We start from the raw sequence: 19929 nt of genomic DNA, 5'->3' as shown, positions 1-19929 counted from the left end.
GTCGGATGAAGGCAGTTCTCTTCTTCAATGTGGGATGTAAATGAAGAAGCCCCTGAAAGTCTCAGGAGGAAGCCTGAGCACAGCAGAGCGGAGGAAGGGAAAGAGCTGGGCTGCCACTGACCTCACTGAGCCACTGGGTCAGGCCTGGCCTGAAGCACACCCGGCCGCTCCACTGGCTGAGAAATGCCCTCCCAGAAGGCACCCACGTCCCAGTTCTTAGAACCTGGGGATGCTGTCTTATCAGCAAAGGCAGGGACGGAGGGTTCTTGGCAGATAGGATTTAAATGGAAGATGTGGGGTGGGGAGGTTATCTGCATGGGCCCCAAATGCAACCACACGCATCCTTATAAGAGGGAGATCAGACAGACACACACAAAGGCAATGTAACCACAGAAGCAGAGCCTGGCGTGATGCGGCCACGAGCCGCAGGGTGCTGGCAGCCACTGGAGGCGCCGGGGACAGCTCCCCCAGAGCACCCCGCCCCCACCAGAGCACAGCCCTGCCCACACCTGGATTCTGGCTCAAAGACACTGACTTCAGGATGCCGATCTCCAGAACGGATAGAAGATATTCCTATTGGTTTTAAATTGCTTAGTTTGTAATCATTTGTTAAAGAAGCTATAAGAAACAAATCCAAGAGCAAATAAATTCTCTTTAATATTTAAGCCTATCTGAATCTCTTGCTAACTGCAGCCCAGAGCGGTCTAACTGACACGCAGCTCCTCTCACATCACGCTCTGGTCAGGGGGTGAGCTCTGCAGAAGGGCAGGTCCTAGGGGGAGGCGAGCAGTCAGAGAGCCTCCCGACCTTTCTCCGCGGCTGCTGCAGGCCTTGCTCTTCCCAGCCGTGGTGCTCAGGCTCTCGAGAGCCCGGCTCAGCAGTTGACGGCGTGTGAGCTTCTCCCCAGTCGCAGCACCAGGGTTTAGTTGCCCCCTGGGGCACGTGGGATCTTAGTTCCACGACCAGGGATCGAACCCGCATCCCCTGCATTGGAAGGTGGATCCTTAACCCTGGACGATGGGAGAGGCCCAACCCTCCATCTCTATCTGGGAAGCGGGGCTGGGGTGCAAGCAGTACCATGAGGCTCACAGACTCCAAGCAAAGGCATTAGGGGAGTTTATTTACAGGAAAGTCACAGCAACCAGGGCCCACACAGGCTCACACCAGAAGACTCCAGATCTGTCTACACAGATAGGTCCCAGCGCCCAGAGCCACTGCCAGTCAGGTCCCTGCCAGAGGGACCAAGACTCGGGCAGGGTGGAGGGAAGGAAAGGGACAGGCCAGGTTCCAGAGGGCACGAGCCAGAGCGATAAATGGCCCTCGTCCCTGAACTGTGGGCTCGGAGGAGCAGGAGGAGAGGGAGACTCTTCGGAGGCACCTCTGCCTGCGTCCAGCCTGCACCCTTGAAGCCAGGCGTGAGGACAGAAGCCCCAGCGGCAGCGGGGGGTTCATGGGGACACCGCAGGCCCCCTGCAGACCTGTCCAGGCGCCGGCGTGGGGCTGCTGTCCCGGGCCACAGTCGCCATCACACGGGGGGCGCCCCCAGCTTGCTGGTGGCACTTGTGACCCGCTTATTTTCCCGGAGGTTCCGGAGGCGGGCACTGAGGCTGCTGATCTCCTCCACGTAGGCCTGGGGAACCCAGCCCTTCTCGCCATCTGCCAGGCGCACCCCCTCCAGCCAGCCTAAGGGCACACGGGCCGGGGCAGCGTCAGTGACATTCAAGGAACACCTGGGCCCTAACGTAAGCCTCATCCGTGTGCTGGGGCTGAGAGGACACCATCTCAGCATCTCCTGGGGGCAGGAAGGGGCACACCTCTACAGACTGGTAGGTGGACTTGTGATCTGTTGTTCCTAATGCTCTCTGAGGGATTTCCCCGCTTCTCCCCCATCGGTTACTCTCAACCCTACATCTGTGCAAGCAGGAAGTTCATCTTCTTGTCTAGCTCGATTCTTGCATGCTATGGTGGGTGAACACTGGTGTAACTTTTTCCTGTGAAGGCTTAGCCATCTAGCTGCCTCCTGCCCCCAAAGCCCCCGTCAGGAGGCCTCTCCAGGAGGGCCCTCTCACCGTCACTGGTCTGCATCCTCACGGCCAGGATGTCCGTCTTCTCCAAAGTCAGTTCATCTGGCTGCAGTGCCTTATATGTTCTGACACACTGAACCTGGGGGTGGTCTGGGAACCCAAGGGCGAGTGAGGGGGTCCCCAGGGTAGGATGGGGCGGGGCGGGGGAGGAAATGGCGGGAGGGAGGGAAGAAAGAAAGAGTGGCTGCTGCAGCTCCTCGTCTGTCCACCCCAGCCACTCTCCTCTCTGACCCTAAACACAAGTGCTAAGTGAGTCCAGCCCCTCCGAGCTTCGATTACTGGTTCTGTGCCCCGGGCTCTCAGCTTCCCAGCTCACTTCAGTGTTTTGCTCCTGACCTCCTGGTCTGTCTCTGCACAACAGTAATGGCCCCTTTGTAGGGCGCAGTGGTAAAGAACCCACCTGCCAAGGCAGGAGATGAAGGAGACATGGGTTTGATCCCTGGGTTGGGAAGATCCCCTGGAAGAGGAAATCGCAACCCACTCCAGTACTCTTGCCTGGAGAACCCCTTGGACAGAGGAGCCTGGCGGGCTGCAGCCAGTGGGGTCACAGAGAGCCAGACGCGACTGAGCGCGCACACGCCCCCTCTGTATGAGTGCCATGCTGCTCTGACGCTCCCCCCACGCATCCTTCTCAGCAGAGACTCAAACCACACCGCCGCCAGTTATGACCGTCCAGGGCTTCCCGCTCCTCTGAGAGTAAAAGTCCTCCCATAGCCTCCAAAGCCTTGCACAGTCTGGCGTTGCCCCTGCTCACCTCCTCACCTCCCTCATCCCCCCCTTGCTCCTCGGAAAGGCTCAGCCGCACACTTGTCACCCTGCTGTTCCCCAAACACTCTAGGCCCCCTCCTGCCTCAGGGCCTTTGCACGGCTGCTTCCCCTTCCAAGAGTGCTCTCGCCAGACACCACCGTGGCTGCCCCTCCCCGTCCTTCAGGGGCCTTCCCTGACCACCTCCTTGGAGGGGTAAGTTCACCCTCTGGCTGAAATACCTCTAGCGCCAGTCAGAGAACCGACTCTGGTCCAGGCCTCAGCCCCTGCGACCACACTCCCAGGTGGACTAGCAGTGTCGGGAAAACCACAGGCCTCAGAGCCAGACCAAGCTTGAATCCCAGCTCACTGACCTTGGGCAAGTTGCCTAAAGTCCTGGGCCTCAGCGTTCCCAGATATGAAGAATGAATCTACCTAAGGGACTTGTCGTTAGCAGTACCCGTTCCCTCTTCCAGGTGACCTCCCCGAGCCAGCGATCAAACTGGGGCTCCCTCACTGCAGGCAGAAAATAAAGGCATGTGCAAAGCCCTCGGCACCCCAGCACATGGGCAGTACTGGGAGGAAACGAGCTTCTTACCTTCCTTTTCGCTGGCTCAGCCCTAACACCCCTGCTCGAAAACCCTGCATAACTACCTGGCTCCCACCACACCAACATGTCCTCTGATCGGCTGTACCCTGGCTCACCGGCCTTAGGCCCAGAGAAGCCTCCGGATCAGCAGAGCAGAGCCCTCGGCCTGCCGCGACCCGCGCCCACTCCCGGCCGCTCTGCTGCTGTCCTCTCTGCAGCTGACGCAGAGCGACAGACAGAGGCGGTTCAGTCCCAGCTGGGCCGCTGACCGCTGAGCCCAGACAAGCCACTTGACCTCTGCGCATCTGTTTTCTAACTCGCGAAAGGGGCTCCTGGGGGGCCGGCACGGGAGGACGAGCAAGGCTGCGTCCACTCCAGGGTGCTGACTGCACGTGCAGCCGGCCCGTCCTCCAGGGTCTCGCAGACCCAGCCTGCCCCAGGCTGGCCCCTCTCCCTGCAGGCCCCGCAGGCAACACGGAGCCCAGCACCGGGGCGGGGAAGGGGAGCTCGATGCTGTACACAGCCCCGGGAACACGGCCCTCGTGGTGGGGGGCAGGCTGCTACCTTCCCCCTCGCTGATGACCTCCTTGTCCTCCTGGGGGCTGGAGGGGCACATGGCGGAGATCCATCGCTGTTTCTCACTCCTAGGGAGAGGAAGGCTGAATTGTCCCAACATGAGAACTGCAGTCTCCCAGGGCCACAGTGGGGAAACCAGGGCTGGGAGGACAGGGAATGGCGTGCGGACATGGGACCCGGGTCAGCCGTCTCCACCCCAAGGCCCACCCAAGCCAGCGCCCACCCAGCTCTGAGGATGGGCACAGAACAGGTCCAGGCCCCCCCAGATGCTAGCTCTGCCAGCCCCAGCCTTAGGCCACCATTCTGAGAGAAAGACGAAAGGCCGTGCCCCTGCCTGGGGGGTCCACTCCCCAAACCCAGACCCACTCACTCCGTCTGGGCCCTCAGCAGGAACTGGTGCTTCGTGCGCTGCCCGTGGAGGAGCTGAAGGAGGAACACGTGGCCGGGGATGCCCTGCAGCTTGAGGCTCAGGTCCTTCACCTGCAGCTCAGCCATCTTGGCGTGAACGAAGACGGCAAACTTCCCCAGCCTAGAACGGGGGGGTGAGGTCAGCCTGGACCCACCCTCGGGACGAGGCGACTGCTGATGGGACGAGAAGAGAAGGCGTCGTCTGTCCCTAGGACCCTCCTCAAGAAAGCGAGGCTGCACAGGGCAGTCAGCAAAACGAGGGCTGCAATCTCCTGGCTCACTGGCAGAGGCGGGAGGTGATGCAGACAGTCCCTGCCCCTGATCTCCTGGCTCACTGACCTGGTGGGAGGTGATGGAGACAGTCCCTGCCCCTGATCTCCTGGCTCACTGACCTGGTGGGAGGTGATGGAGCCGGTCCCTGCCCCTGATCTCCCTGGCTCACTGACCTGGTGGGAGGTGATGGAGCCGGTCCCTGCCCCAGGCACACTTTGCGCTCTCTCTGAGCCTCTTCCTGAAGCCTCTGTTCCATAGAGCTGCCTGGGCAGCTCCCCCGCTGAGATGGGCAGACTGCTTCGTGTCTGCCTCTGTGACCGGTACAGGAGGAAACTGTCTCCCGTGCTGCCGTATCACAGCACCTGACTCTGCCAGGCCCAGTGTTGGGGTCTGATAAACTCTTCTAAGAAAGGTGGGCGGGTGGGTAGATGGAGGGTGTTCCACAGTTCCTTCATGTCGGCCAGGCTAGACAAAACCAGTATCTTCCCCTCCAGACCGGGTCCCTCCGCAGTTCTTCCTTCCACCGAAAGACGCCAGCGAATCCCCCGAGGCCACTCGGGCCTTCCACTCGCCTCTTTCCTGCCCGCCCCCCTCACCGGCCAGCAGCTGTGTCCTTATTGTCCCCGGAGCTCACCGATCCCCCCAGGCCCACTGCTACTTATGGAGCCTCTGCGCTCATCTGGGCAGTTACAGCAGCTTCTGGGCTCTCCCTTCCAGCCCGTTCTCCAAACTGGCCTTCTCTGCTTAACTCTCCATGCTCTCAGAAAGTCCAACCTTTCTGCCACGGCTTTCAACACGCCAGCTTCCCTCTCTCGCCCTTTCTTTCTACAAACTTGGCCACACTAGGCTTCATCACTTCCCAGATATACTCTGCTCTTCCATCCTTCTGTGACTTGGCTATATTTCTCCAATCACCTCTACCTGGAAAACTCCTACGTATTCTTCAGAACCCAATTCAAACGTTCCTTCCTCTATGAAGCTTTACTGAGTCTCATCCCACACTAGGGAATACTACAGTACAGTTAACCCTTCCATCAAAACCCTGAACAGGTGGCTATCAGGATTTATTTTCACTGGTGTGAGAGCGCCGGTAAGCAGAGAACAAATCTCATTCATCTCTAAGTTCCCAACCTCTTTGGAGGACCCAAAACAGAACAGGGATTCACTGATGCTTCACTGAATAAATAAATCAATCAGAGCTGAACTCTTTCCATGGCATAAGACATCCATCCTTCCTCCCCTCCATCCTTAAGGCTTACTTCATTCAGGGAGTCTCCCAGACTTATAATAGTCACAGCTAATGCTGAGTGAGCGTTCAGTACACGCCAGGCTGTGTGCTAACCTCTCCATGAGTGATTATCACAGTGCGTCTCCCTACATGGTAGCCTGCTTGGCAGATGGAAGGCAGGAGAGCGCAACAGTTAGGAGCCTGGGACCTAGCATCAGACAGACCTGACCTCCCCCTGGTTCCTGCGCTCCATGACCTTGCGAATAACCAGAGAGGCTACTTTCCAGGAAGACACTCAGGATTAAAGGGGAAAGCCCACATAGCATGCCTGGCACAGAAAAGGCGCTCAAATGTTCGTTGTTACCACTGTGGCTCAGGGGCGGCTGTGCGTTTAGTCTCTGCTCCAATTGGCTTAAGCTCAGAGCAGCTTCACAGTTCTTGGGACACAGCCCAGCCCTTGATTCTCCAGAAGATGGACTTGCCCCGGCTCTGCCTTTTCTGGGGGAGCCTCTCAGCTTTAGGGTGCCCTGGCAGCAGAGCCTGGCAGGTGGTCTCGTTGTGAGCCCGCTGGTGCGGAAGAAGAGAGCTCCAGCCTCACCCACCAGCACCCCCGTCCTGCGCAGACTCACTCCTTCCGCCGGGAGAGCAGCAGGCAGTCGTTGAAGAGGTGCAGGTACACCGCCTTGCTGGACAGCTTCAGCTTGGCCGGGGGCACTGCGGGCAGGGGTGCCAGCTCCACCAGCTCCCCGTGCCGAACCAGCCAGCGGGCCTGGGAGATCAGCGGGAAGATCTGGGAGGGTGGAGGAGGCCGGGGTAAGGCCGGGGGCAGAGGGCAGGGGGTGGAGGGCTGGACAGCGACGGACTGGCCTGCAGCCCCAGGGAGGAGGCGACAGGGCTGCCCCCCCCCCCCCCCGAGTGTCCCAGCTCCCTGGCTGAAGGCGGATACCTTGCCCTCAAAGTGGATCTTCTTGCTCAGATGGATGAGCTCCTCTGTCCTCTTCATGGACTGCACACTGGCATTGCACTCTTGCACCAGCTACGGAGACCATGGGGGGGTCACCCGCAGTGCCCCGAGGCTCCCCCAGCCCAGCCTCAGGCTCCCACTTGGAGACGAGGGAGTCTGAAGACTGAGGCTCCCTTGGAGACACACAGGGGTTCCGGGGAGGCCCCTGGGAGCCAGACACCTCCTCCATGCCGAGCTCACCTCCTTGAGGGCATTGAAGGCCTCAGTGGCCATGTTTTCATCTTCAGAGCCCTGCACTGTCCGCTTCAGGATGTTCTGGAAGGTGGAGCCTGTGCAGCAAGGCAGTGTGGCCTCTCCCAGGCACCCTGCCCTGCCCTGGGCACCCCGAGGGGCTGTGGAGATAAAGGGGTCTCTCCCCTACCCAGCCCTCAGGTACCTCCACCAGCATCTTGAGGCGGGTGATCCTCTGAAACGGCAGGATGAGGAAGGAGGTGAGGGGCAGCCGCTGGCACACAGGAGACTCCTCCAGGCGAGCCAGGATGCCAGGGAACTTGGGGTTCTCCAGGCTGGACAGTGGGGGCGGGAGAGGGTCTGTGATGACAGGGGGCCCCGAACGCAGGATCCCCGCCTCCAGTCGCCCCTCTGGTGCTTCGGGGCCGGCAGGTCTGGCCTCCTCGTGGTCAGAGCCCAGGGCAGGCGCCCCGCCGCTCCCAGGTCAGCCCTCCTCAGCCCGGCCTCTGTACCTACCGCCGCCGGAACTCCCCCCCCCCCCTCGCCGCTCCCCGGCAGAGCCCCGCCTACAGCAGGCGCTGGTAGGTGCGCTCCTGGTAGGCCTGGTTGGTGACGTAGGGCAGGTAGACACGCCGGAAGGCGGGACAGTGCTGCAGGACCACGTCGCACACGCTGAAGCGGAGGACGTCCGCCTCCAGCCGCTGCTCCAGGTCCTGCAGGAACCTGAAAGGGCAGCCAGGGGTCAGGGCCGGGGCCAGGAGGAGACCCCAGAGGCGGGAGCCCAGCCAGCTGCAGCCTCCGCCTGACTGCCCGCGAGCCCGGGCCACTGCCTCACCTCTCGCTGGTGCCCTTGACCTCGGGCAGTTTGGAGAACAGCCACTGCTTGTCCTGTGTCCCCAGGCACTCACTCAGCTCGGCGGAGCCTAAGAAGTGGCCCACGGCCACCGACAGACTGTGGATGTAGGAGGCCTCGGATGTGATCAGCTCAAACTTGGCCTGAGTGAGGGCGGATGCAGGGCTGAACCCTGAATGCGCTGCTTCGCCCACCAAGCGCGCCCAGAGCCCGCCTCCCTAGATTCAGCGCAGCCCCCGTCCCTTTTCCTTCTCCAGCCCCCTCCGGATCTAGCGCCAGGTGGGGTTCAGAGACAGCCTCCTGCTGCTACTCGGGCTCCAGCCCAGCTGGGCCCAAGTTTGCAGGCCGCGCGCATCCGGCCGGGCCCGGGTCAACCGGCCCTGCCAGTCCCCGTGCGCCCTCCCGCCGACCCGGTTCCTGTTCTAGGACCTGCTGGGCCCGCGTGCACCCTGTGTTTCATCCTCTGCGCCCCTCCTCCCTCCCAGGCCCCGCTCTCGGGGTCTCGGTCTAGGGTCCTTGTCCTCGTCCCGCCGCACCCTAGGCCTTTTCCCGCTGACCCCGCCCCCGGGCCCACCTCCTGCGCCCGCACTCCCCCACCCGGCCCGGGCGCACCTCCTGCAGTCTCGCCGGCCCCCGGGACCACCTCCGCCCCTCCCCGCCCCCTTCCTCGGCCCCGGCGCACCTCCTGCAGTTTGCAGTCTTGCAGGCTCAGCGTGGCCAGGACGCCGCTGCCGCGCACGTCGGGGATGTCCTGCCACAGCGAGAAAGTGGAGCCCCGTGCGGCGCGCTGCGCCCGGAACGAGCTGCTCGGGGAGAGGTCGGCGCGCGGCGGCCCCGGGCCCTCCTCCGCGCCCTCAGCCTCGTCCGCCGCGCCCTCCTCCTCGCGCTGCTGCCGCCGCAGCTCGCGGGCGCTGGCCACGTCGCTGTATTCCTGGTAGAGGACGGCTGGGCGGAGAGCGGAGGCCGTGGGGCGCCCGCCGGCCCCCTGCCCTGTCCCCGCGGCCCGCCTCGCCTAACCAGGCTTTCCGACGGTTCGAGGAGCGGGACTGGTGACTCGGGTCACTCGCCCACTCCTCCCGCCAACCTTGGGCACCTCCTGCATGCTGCCCCCTGTACTGGACACTCATGGTCCCGGTCTCTCCCTCCCACAAAGGCCCGACCTCTCAGCCCCCCGATCCCGGTTTCCCGGTACCCAAGCTCCCGGCCCCTCCCTCGGCCACCCCCCCCAACCCCCACGTACAGTTAAGCAGGAACCGGGACTGGCGCCGCTCGCTGGCGCTCCGGGGCCCTGGCGCCGGCTCTTCCCGCGCATCCAGCCTGGGAAACTGAGCGTCAGGGCCCGTCACGGTCCCTCCCCGCCTCGGACCGAGCCTGGGGTGGGAGGTGATACCTGGGCTCCGGCCAGCTGCCGGGGACCTCGCTCAGGTCAACAGGAGCTGGCGTCGCCGTGGCGTCCACCCTCATCTCTACACTGCGCGAGTCTCTCCCAGACACTTTCCCTGCAGAGGGGCAGAGCTGAGGGAGGCCCCAAGAGCAGTGCTGGGCACCGCACGCGCCTCAGGTGTGCAGCGACCCCGCCCCTCCCCGCATCTGCCTCTTGAGCTCTTCTTGGGGCCCCGGGGCGAGCTGGTACCTTCTCGGGCAGCTCCGGGGCCTGACCCTGACCCTGGGCTCCGTGCCCTTGCTGCTGAATTCCGCCCCAAGCGCAGGGAAGAGTGCAGGCGGGTCACCAGCTCAGAGGCCGAGAAGCGCCTCCGCTCAGGCCCTGCGAGGCCCCCGCGAGCAGGCCCAGGCAGCCCCGCGGGCCGGGGCTCCTCTGTGCTCAGCCCCTGCTCCGCGGCCTGGCTTGGCTCCAGGAAGACAACGTGGGCCTCGGGGCCACCAAGGGCCTCTTCTCGCTGGTACACCCGCATCTTGCGCCCTGACGGAGGGTGGGGTGAGAGAGCGCAGGCTGGCATCCAGTGGGGTCTCTCCTCCCTGCCACTGCCCTGTGACCCTGGGCATCAGAGGGATGTGCCCGAGAGAAAGGCCAGTGTTTTTGCCAGGATCTTTTCCCAGAGTAATGCGGTCAGCCAGGGGGTGGGGAGAAAGCAAAGTAGCTGGCTGCAGGGGGCAGAGGACCAGGAAGCCCAGGACACCCACTCACCAGGTGTCCTCAGACAAGTTACTTGCTTCCTCTGAGCCCCAGATCCCTTATCCCTAAGATCTAAGATCACTTGTCCTGCCTGTCTGGGGAATCTGGGGGCTTACTGGTCCTAAAAGAGCCACCCCACCCTCCCCTATCCTCCCCCCGCCACCACACCCTCCCCCAGAGTGACTCACAGGCCGACTTCTTCTCCGATCCGTGGCTGGCCCGGCGCTGTGGCTGTGGGTGCTGGGGACTCCAGGGTCCCTCCAGGGCTGGGGGCTGGGCACCAGGACAGTGTGGCCAGCTGCCAGCCCGGCTAGGCCGCATCCCCCCCCTGGAGGAGAGCTCGGGGTCTGCGCCTCCAGGAGGCGGTGGCCACGGTGGCCCCTGGAGGGCAGCAGGGGTCCCCAGAGACCAGCGGCTGCCGGGCGCCTGCAGCTCCTCTGGAGCCACGGGGAAGAGATCCAGGCACATGGGGCCTGGAGGCTGCAGGACGGGCAGCTCCGCGAAGGACAGGCTCTCCTGCTGGCACACGGCCACTGGGCGGTGGGCAGTGCCAGGCGGCCCAGCCAGACGGGGCTGGAGGGTGGCAGGTGGCCCACAGTCCATTCCTCCTCTGCTCCACCACCCACCGGGGCCTGCAGGGGAGAAGGCATCAGAGCAAGACACAGGACAACAGTGGTCAGTGAGTGCCGCGTCCTGGAGGCCTGGACGCAGCCTCCTGCACACACTTCTGGGCAAGCACACTCACACACTTGATTCTATGGTGATAGCTAATGCTTACTTGGCACTTACTTAACAACAGGCCAAGTACTTTACACGTAGAAGCTCATTTAATCCTCTGAAGCCCCAACAACCCGGAGCTGATGCTTTTTTTTTTCTTTTAGTTGTGGTTCGCAGGTTCAAGTTGGCGCGCAGTATGAGGGATCTTAGTTCCCTGACCAGAGATCGAACCCAAGTTCCCTGCATTGGAAGCCAGATTCTTGACCATGGTACCACCAGGGAAGTCCCCTGATCCGACACTGTCATTAGCCCCATTTTATAGGTGAGGAAAGTGAGACAGAGAGGTTATCTGGTAAACAGTGGGGCCAGGATTCAAACCCAGACAGTCTAGCTCTGAGTCTGTGCCTTTAAGCACCTTGTACGTTCCCAACTCCCTGACATGTGATCAGACACACAGATGCATACAGTGCCACACAGACCCACGTCTGTCCCATGTACGTCCACATGCATGTTCTTCCAGCTGCAGACACTGACATACGTGCTTTCACAGATACACCCAGACATTTCAGATCACAGGCTCACAATTCACACACACCCTTTTTTTAGTACAAGCACATATATTCGCTCACTTTCACAAACACACGCTGAGCCGTCAGATATTTACGTATCTGCTCAAGCTTCCTCACACTCCTGTTCCACTCACACTCGCAACACCGTGCTGCAGGCACAAACACACAGGCCCAGGAGACCCTTGCCGGCGTCACCCAGCCTCCCCTCCTGTGCCCAGAGCTGTAGGCTTCAGTGGTGAGTGGTGCCCACACCCATGCCAAGCTGGCTGGGAGGGTCACAGATTGGCAGGCAGGCCACCACCCAGGACAGGCTGGGCCCTTCCAGGAGAAGGGCAGGAAAGAGCCCCAGCCCCCCAGCTGGGGGTGGGAGAGGGGACCCCATCTCCCAGCCTCAGGAACAAGACAAGCTGAGTGGGTCCTCTCGGGCAGGAAGTCATCCCCAGCGAGGCTGCCGGAGCCTCAAGACAGGCCTACCAGTCAGCGGGGTCTGAGTCCCCCAGCCCTGGCCCCCGGCCCCTCGCTGCAGCCCCTCACCTCTCCACCAAGGCCCGCCGCGGATGGTGTTTGGCTGCTCCGGCAGGGGAAGCCCTCTCTCTGCCCAGCTGGCTTGGGGAGATCCCACCCAGACAAAGAGTTTGATTCATCAAGCCCTGTGGTGAGGCAGGCGGGTAGGGAGGGAGGGAGCAGGCAGCAGGCTGGGCGGGGGCCTCCCGGGGCCTGGCCTCCCTGTGGGCAGACTGGGCAGCAAGGACGCCCCCCTCCCCAGAGGCCTGCTCAGGCCAAAGGAGCAGCGGCCGCCTGGCAGGGCCAGGAGACTCAGGAGACAGAGCCGGAGAGACCAAGGGGCTGAGGCTGGAGGACAGGGATGCTTTAGAGAGCGACCCGGAGACCGGGACCCCAGAGCACTCCAAACCGGAAAACCGCAGATGCTGAGACGCTCAGGAGCCCAGAGATGGGGGCAGAGAGACAGAGACACCGAGCATTTCAGACAGACCAGATACTCAAAGACAGATGTGAAGCCCGGGAAAACCGGAGGAGACAGACGGGCAAACGTTTCATGCCCTGCAGGACTGCCAGTCTCGTGGGGAAGTCAAAACAAAAACAGTTACAATCCAGGTTGGAAAGAACCAGCCCAGAGGAAGTGTCAGAGCAGAGGGCTGGGCTCATCTCGAGCCAGGCATTCCCGGAAGGCTTCCTGAAGGAGTGGTAGCAAACTGTCCTGATTGAAGTACCCAGGGGCCCAGTACACAGAGAGAGGGAGAAGGCCGAGAGAGCAACAGCGGGAGTGTCCGTGAGCCTAGGGGGAGGAGGGAGCGGAGGAGCCAGCGGGCGCGGCTCTGTGCCCGGACCCCCTGAGCGCAGCCCCCCTTGGCCGGCTTCCCCTTCTGTCTCCACCCCCTGCCTGGAGCGCAGGCTGGCGCTGCTCCTCAGCACCATGGACTCCTCTGGGCCCTCCCCGCCAGGAGCAAGTCTTTCTGTTTCCTCATCTGGTGAACAGGATAGTCATGCTTCAAAATGCTGATAGGCGAATTAAGAGTATTTCTCTGGTGGCGCAGGGGTTAAGAATCTGCCTCCCAAAGCAGGAGATGCGACTTTGACCCCTGGTCGGGGAACTAAGATCCCATGTGCCTGGGGCAGGGGGACTAAAGCCCATGCGCCTCGCCTAGAGCGCCCACCTGCTCCTCTCTAGCAACAGCCAGAGACAAGCCCGCAGGCGGCGGAGGAAGACTCCATGGGCCGCAACTAAGACCCAACACAGCCAAAGATAAATAAAGAGTGAAAAATGAGAACAACGCAGGGGGCTTCCCTGGGAACTAAGACCCTGCGCGCTGCATGGTGTGGCCGAAGAAAAGACTCGTGCACGCAGCGCGCCTCGCACAGAGCGGGAGCTCTGCAGTCGGTCGTCGCGCTCCTGACTGCTCTCAGTCTTTCTCTAGTCACGAGGACGGCTTGGGCCGTTCCACAGGTAGGGAAACTGAGGCAGCGATGGCGACACATTAGGAGCACGTGGCAGGAGACACGGGGACCGCTGCCCACCAGACAGACCTCTTCTCCTGCTGGGATCAGAAGCCCTTCCCACAGGAGCCCCGCTCGCTTCTGTCGGCACGCCTGTGCAGGAACACGCGTGTGCTTCTGCTCCCTCATATTCTGGGAGAGTCTCTCCACTTGGGTTCTGGAAGCCTCTCGAGGGCTGAAAGGAAGCCCCCTTCCCATGTCAGCTGCAGGGATAAATGAGCAAAACATGGAACCGTGGGGGCAGGAGCGTCTCATATTCTTTAAAAAAATTGTTTTGGCCACACTGCACAGCATGTGGGATCTTAGTTCGCCAACCAGGGATCCAACCGGTGTCCTGTGCAGTGAAGCGCTGAGCCCCACCCACTGGGCCGCCAGGGAATTCCAAGGAGCACCCTACTAAAGCCTCAGAGGAGAAGGCTAGGCAAATGGAGGGGGACGGGCAAGGCTTCCTTGGAGGAGACAAGGCTGGAGGCAGGTCCCCGGGGAGGAGGTCAGGGGTGGGTTAGCCTCCATCTCTGCCCAGGCCAAGGGACAATGAGAGTGACCATCCAGCCAGGATGCCAGCCCTGTGGCCTTCTGTGGATGTGGTCCACTCAACCTCACTGCTAGAGTGTTTATAGCTTATCTCTGCTGCTGCTGCTAAGTCACTTCAGTCGTGTCCGACTCTGTGCGACCCCATAGACAGCAGCCCACCAGCCTCCCCCATCCCTGGGATTCTCCAGGCAAGAACACTGGAGAGGGTTGCCATTTCCTTCTCCTAGACCCCCCAAAAAAAACTCCCAGAAAGAGACTGGCCCCAGGTAACCCTGCTCAAGACCTGATCACAGGATACTCTGGTGCCCACTAGGCAAGGGAACCCACAGGGGAAAGCCCCTGCCAACATTCCAAGCCCTGTGTGACTTTAGACGAATCATAGCCTGGGCCTGGGCCCCAGTGCCCCCGTCTGTAGGGTGGCTCTGAGAAACTGCTCCCAGAGCTGCAGTCCTTATATTGCCCCACAACTCTCAGGTTGTGCTGTTTATCTTTTAAGTCAACAGAGGGTCCCATCCACGGGGCACTCATCACATGGACAATGGACCCACTCCTCAAGGCTGGCAGGGAGGGGCCCTAGATGCTGGTCTGGTCTAGAGAAAGCATCTCTGACCTCCTATGCCCAGCTTTTCCCTGCCCCCTCCACGGTGCCCCTTGCCCTGCTGCCCGAGGAGCAGGGCCCTGCAGGGTCCCTCTTCTTCTCAATGGAGGGAGCCAAGTGGGAGTTCATGGCTGGAAAGGAGACTCAGGCCACGCACGCTGTGGAAGCCCAAGAGGCCACAAGCATGTGGGGGCCAGGATCAGGGGCCTGGGAGGCGGCACAAAGGGCTTGCTCGGGAAGACTGGTGGGAGGAGGATGGGGCTGCTGGCAGCCGGGGGCCCTACCTCAACCAGGGAGCTCCGTCCAGCCTCCAGCGCGGTCCCGGGCTCCAGGCTACCCTGGGGGCTCTGGGGTTGCAGCCAGGTCCTCAGGGGGCGATGCCAGCATGGCCCCTGAGCCAGGCAATGGAAGCTCCTGGGTATTGTGTGGGGCAGGGAGAGGGGAGGCGAGGGCGGAGGGAACCTCGCAAGCAGGCAGGCGGCTGTCTCAACGTGCCTGCTCCCCGCCCCCCTTCCCCAGAACCGGTTTGGCCAGTCTAGAGTACAAGAGGGGGGCTGGAACAATGGGAGTCCTATGCCCAGGAGAGGCTCTGAAAGGACCCCAGACCGACATCCTAGAGATGAAGAAGGCACTGCTTTCCCTCCCAGGGGGCAGGTCACCCTTCTGCTGCAGCTTCCAAAGTGTGAGACGTGCTCAGGGGACTTCGTGGGGCTGGGGAGCATCCCAGAGAATGATGAGCCTTGGGTCAGGGACCCTGAAGACTCTGCAGGGTGCTGGTCCTCACTGCTGAGCCAGGCCACAGCATCTATAACGGGGTTTTCTGGCAGCTCAGGTGGTAAAGAATTCACCTGATTCCTGGGTTGGGAAGATCCCCTAGAGAAGGGACAGGCTGCCCACTCCAGTATTCTTGGGCTTCCCTGTGGCTCAGCTGGTAAAGAATCTGCCTGCAATGCGGGAGACCTGGGTTTGATCTCTGATTTGGGCAGATCCCCTGGAGAAGGGAACAGCTACCCACTCCAGTATTCTGGCCTGGAGAATTCCATGGACTGTATAGTCCATGGGGTCGCAAAGGGTCTGACATGACTGGGTAACTTTCACTTCACTTCATCTAATGAGTGTATACAGGTACTAGGGCTCCTGTTGCTAGGAACTCTCATTATACACTAATGTGCCAGGCACCGTTCTGAGCACTTCACACGCTAAATATCCACTTAATCGCCACCACAACCCTGTGAGATAGACGCGGTCACTGCTCCCACTTACAAGCTGAGGGCATGAGACGCGTGCTGGTTAAGCACATTATCCTGCTTAAGTCTCTCATCAGCTTTATAAAGTCCCTGCCTTACAGATGATGAAATGAAACCTGCCAACGGTCGCGCAGCAAATAAAAGTCAGAATTAATGTTCAAACCCAGGTCTGTGGCTCCACGACCAGCCCGTGCCCTCAGCAACTGCCTGGTACTGCCTTACCAGGCTTTGGGGAGGGTCTGGTGAAGAGTGTGTAGAAATCCACTGGGAGGTGTCTCAGCTGACCCAACTCAACCCCTTTTTATTATCGTTGGTGTACTGAAAGCCCTGATGAACGCAGGGCCTTTTTCAGTCCGCTCCTAGATCCTGTGAATTTTCCCTCGCCAACTGGTAACCATTCAGCTGGAGAGGATAGGTCCCTTCACTCCTTCATAGCCACCTTGGCCCCCAAAACATCGGCACGTAATGAGGAGACACTGCGCAGAGTGGGTGGGGACGAGGTGTCCGTGGGGCGGCGGCACTGTGGGGCGTAGAGAGATTTATTGTCAGCGTTGCTCAAGGGGCAGGAGACTGGGAACGCGCAGAGGGAAGCTATGCAGGGCTAATGTTTTCAGAGAACCCCAGCCCTCTCACCCCAACTCCTGGGCCGACCTTGGGGCCGCTGGCCAAGGTACCATAGCCTTGACTCCTAGCTGGAAGCAGAGGCCCCCAAAGGAGGGAGGATCCCGGGGGAATCAGGGTCCTGGAAAGGAAGTCTCACGTATCTGGACCCTGCGTCCTGGGCTCCAGGGACAGCGCCTCCTGCTGCAGCGTACGGAAAGCAAGGATGGGTCAGGCCGAAGCGGAGGACCCTCTCGGGTGAACATAAAAAGAGGGGCGGGACTGGGTGATGGGCGGGGCCCGGAGGAGATGAGCGAGCCAGCGGCCAATCCTCCCTCTAGGCCAAACTAGGGGGCGGGGCCAGAACGCAGACCTTGGGACCGGGGTGGGCAGAAGGGCGTGGTCAGGGGCGGGGCCGGGGCCCGCCGACCGCACTGACCCAAGCAGCGCCTCCGCGTTGTTCGCCAGAGCCTGCTCTGCCAGGCCGCGCCTTACCTAGGTAGCCAGGGCGGCTGGCAGGTCGAGCACGAGCCAGACGATGAGAGGCTGGGGAGAAGGGAGCGGTGAAAAAGAACGATGGCTTTAGCAATCTTACTCTGCCAAGCGCTTACTAAGTGCAAGGCACTTCGTTGTTCCGTCGCTCAGTCCTGTCCCACTCTTTGCGACCTCATGGACTGCAGCACGCCAGGCTTCCCTGTCCGTCACCAGCTCCCGGAGTTTACTCAGACTCCTGTCCATTGAGTCGGTGGTGCCAGGCAATATTCTGAGGGGTTCCGGGATTCATTCAATTAATCCTCACAACAACTCTAGGGAGTAAATAACTTCTGTTTCACCTGTAAGGAAGCCAAAACGTAAAGAGGTTGTCATTTGCCCAAAGACAGAGAGGTACAATCCCAACTGCTACACGAAGAACCTGTTAGAATCAGAGCTAGGGAAAGAGGCTCTTGAGCAAAGCTAGCAGGAGTTCCAGGACTGTGGCCAAGAGGCATTAGTATTAGTCGTGACATTAATTAATTCCCTGAGCACCGACTATGCTGCGCACGTGGGCCACTCAGTCTTCATAGCGACCCCGTGGAGTAGATCCTGTTCTGAAATATATCTCATTTACAGCCAGTCGGCGGCACAGCCTTAACTTGGACTCTGGGCTGTCTGGCGCCCAGAGGGCTTAGCCTACCTCGAAGGCGATGATGAAGCCCAAACGCCCAGCCAGCGGCTTCCCACAGACGAAGGTGAGATTCCTCTTCGCGTCGCGAAAGCCCTTGTACCTGGGTGGCGGAGGGCACGCGGTCCCGCGAGGCCGTCGGCCCCACGATAGGCACTTTCACCCTTCGCCACCCTAGAGCCTGGCCCTGCCAGCTTAGCCGTACCCTCAGCCGGCTCTGCCCTCTAGCCCGCCCCCCGGACTCAGCTTCTTGAGCTCCCAGTTAGGCCCCGCCCCTCCCCGCCCACGCGCTCACTGCCCCGCCCCCAGGCCAAGCCGGAGGGGCCACAGAATCACGGCCCCGCCCCTCCCCGTGGGCCCCTTCCCCTCCGCCCCGCCCCTCCGCGCTCCGCCCCTCCCAGCGGGCCCCGCCCCCTCGGCGCTCCGCCCCTCCGGGCCCCGCCCCGGGTGAGGTAAGCCTCAGGCGCGGACTCCCGCGTGAAGCTGCCAGGGCCGCGCAGCCGGCTGCGGTGTTCCTACCGATACGGGAGACGTGGCAGGAAGTCCGAGGGGAAGGCGGTGACGAAAACTGCAGGGGCTCCAGGCGGGAAGGCCCTCCCGCCTTTTTCCGGGCCCAAACGGGTCTGGTTCCACTCTCAGGGGCAGGATGAGCCTGTGCCCAAGGGCGCTAGCCCTCTGCCCCGATTTCCCAATCTCTCGCCCTGATCTCTAGCCTCTGCCCCCATTTCTCGGTTCTCGAGCCTGCTCCCAGTCTGATCTTCACCCCCCTCCCTTCCTCCCCTCACGTTCACGATGATGAAAGGGCCATGGTTTCAAGTAGGAGCATTCAGATCCCGGTGCCCTGAGTCCGTTCATGAGTAGCCATCATGGTCAACAAGAGTCCGAAATGCAGTACTTGGACGCAGTGTCAAAAACGACAGAATGATCTCTGTTCCTCTCCAAGGCAAACCATTCAATATCACAGTTATCCAAGTCTATGCCCCAACCAGTAACGCTGAAGAAACTGAAGTTGAACGGTTTTATGAAGACCTACAAGACCTTTTAGAACTAACACTCAAAAAAGATGTCCTTTTCATTATAGGGGACTGGAATGCAAAAGTAGGAAGTCAAGAAACACCTGGAGTCACAGGCAAATTTGGCCTTGGAATGCGGAATGAAGCAGGCAAAGACTAATAGGGTTTTGCCAAGAAAATGCACTGGTCATAGCAAACACCCTCTTCCAACAACACAAGACTCTACACATGGACATCACCAGATGGTCAACACCGAAATCAGATTGATTATATTCTTTGCAGCCAAAGATGGAGAAGCTCTATACGGTCAACAAAACAAGCCCAGGAGCTGACTGTGGCTCAGATCATGAACTCATTATTGCCAGATTCAGACTCAAATTTAAGAAAGCAGGGAAAACCGCTAGACCATTCAGGTATGACCTAAATCAAATCCCTTATGATTATACAGTAGAAGTGAGAAATAGATTTAAGGGCCTAGATCTGATAGATAAGAGTGCCTGATGAACTATGGGCGGAGGCTCATGACATTGTACAGGAGACAAGAATCAAGACCATCCCCATGGAAAAGAAATGCAAAAAAGCAAAATGGCTGTCTGGGGAAGCCTTACAAATAGCTGTGAAAGAAGAGAGGCGAAAAGCCAAGGAGAAAAGGAAAGATATAAGCATCTGAATGCAGAGTTCCAAAGAATAGCAAGAAGAGATAAGGAAGCCTTCTTCAGCGATCAATGCAAAGAAATCGAGGAAAACAACAGAATGGGAAAGACTAGAGATCTCTTCAAGAAAATTAGAGATACCAAGGGAACATTTCATGCAAAGATGGGCCCAATAAAGGACAGAAATGGTATGGACCTAACAGAAGCAGAAGATATTAAGAAGAGGTGGCAAGAATACACAGAAGAACTGTACAAAAAAGATCTTCACCACCCAGATAATCATGATGATGTGATCACTAATCTAGAGCCAGACATTTTGGAATGTGAAGTCAAGTGGGCCTTAGAAAGCATCACTATGAACAAAGCTAGTGGAGGTGATGGAATTCCAGTGGAGCTGTTTCAAATCCTGGAAGATGATGCTGTCGAAGTGCTGCACTCAATATGGCAGCAAATTTGGAAAACTCAGCAGTGGCCACAGGACTGGAAAAGGTCAGTTTTCATTCCAATCCCAAAGAAAGGCAATGCCAAAGAATGCTCAAACTACCGCACAATTGCACTCATCTCACATGCTAGTAAAGTAATGCTCAAAATTCTCCAAGCCAGGCTTCAGCAATACGTGAACCGTGAACTCCCTGATGTTCAAGCTGGTTTTAGAAAAGGCAGAGGAACCAGAGATCAAATTGCCAACATCCGCTGGATCATGGAAAAAGCAAGAGAGTTCCAGAAAAACATCTA

General features: G+C 59.9%; 1 protein-coding gene across 10 annotated transcripts; it reads right to left on the bottom strand.

Moving 5' to 3' along the window:
- Positions 1 to 632: 632 nt before the first annotated feature.
- ARHGEF19 (Rho guanine nucleotide exchange factor 19) lies at positions 633 to 17797 on the bottom strand. 10 transcript variants are annotated; one of them, XM_069579278.1, is made up of 18 exons: positions 17541 to 17763; positions 16862 to 17199; positions 10274 to 10717; positions 9585 to 9872; positions 9342 to 9450; positions 9192 to 9268; positions 8634 to 8896; positions 7934 to 8094; positions 7669 to 7821; positions 7304 to 7433; positions 7108 to 7182; positions 6850 to 6939; positions 6533 to 6693; positions 4365 to 4523; positions 3983 to 4062; positions 2070 to 2174; positions 1479 to 1683; positions 633 to 984 (listed from the first exon to the last, which is right to left on the bottom strand). In XM_069579278.1, exons 3-17 carry the CDS (start codon positions 10686 to 10688, stop codon positions 1526 to 1528), a joined length of 2424 nt encoding a protein of 807 aa, XP_069435379.1. In that variant the 5' UTR covers positions 10689 to 10717; positions 16862 to 17199; positions 17541 to 17763; the 3' UTR covers positions 633 to 984; positions 1479 to 1525. The 10 variants fall into 10 exon arrangements, with proteins under 10 accessions (XP_069435379.1, XP_069435372.1, XP_069435378.1 ...); XM_069579275.1 differs by lacking the exon at positions 633 to 984 and adding an exon at positions 15989 to 16286 and having other exon boundaries at positions 1094 to 1683; XM_069579271.1 differs by lacking the exons at positions 16862 to 17199; positions 17541 to 17763 and adding an exon at positions 14804 to 14892 and having other exon boundaries at positions 3983 to 4077.
- Positions 17798 to 19929: the final 2132 nt, after the last annotated feature.

The sequence above is a fragment of the Ovis canadensis genome, chromosome 2 (genome assembly GCF_042477335.2).
Source record: "Ovis canadensis isolate MfBH-ARS-UI-01 breed Bighorn chromosome 2, ARS-UI_OviCan_v2, whole genome shotgun sequence".
Lineage (NCBI taxonomy): Eukaryota > Metazoa > Chordata > Mammalia > Artiodactyla > Bovidae > Ovis > Ovis canadensis.
Note: the sequence above shows the minus strand (reverse complement) of the source record. Positions and strands in the feature narration are given on the sequence as shown.

Excerpts from the sequence above, each read along its gene's own strand:
- ARHGEF19 (XM_069579269.1), bottom strand. The coding sequence starts at position 10,688 with ATGGACTGTGGGCCACCTGCCACCCTCCAGCCCCGTCTGGCTGGGCCG. Across the intron at positions 9,269-9,341 it reads GGCAGCTGGCCGGAGCCCAG|GCTGGATGCGCGGGAAGAGC; the intron begins GTATCACCTCCC and ends TCAGTTTCCCAG. Across the intron at positions 6,694-6,849 it reads AGATCCACTTTGAGGGCAAG|ATCTTCCCGCTGATCTCCCA; the intron begins GTATCCGCCTTC and ends CCACCCTCCCAG.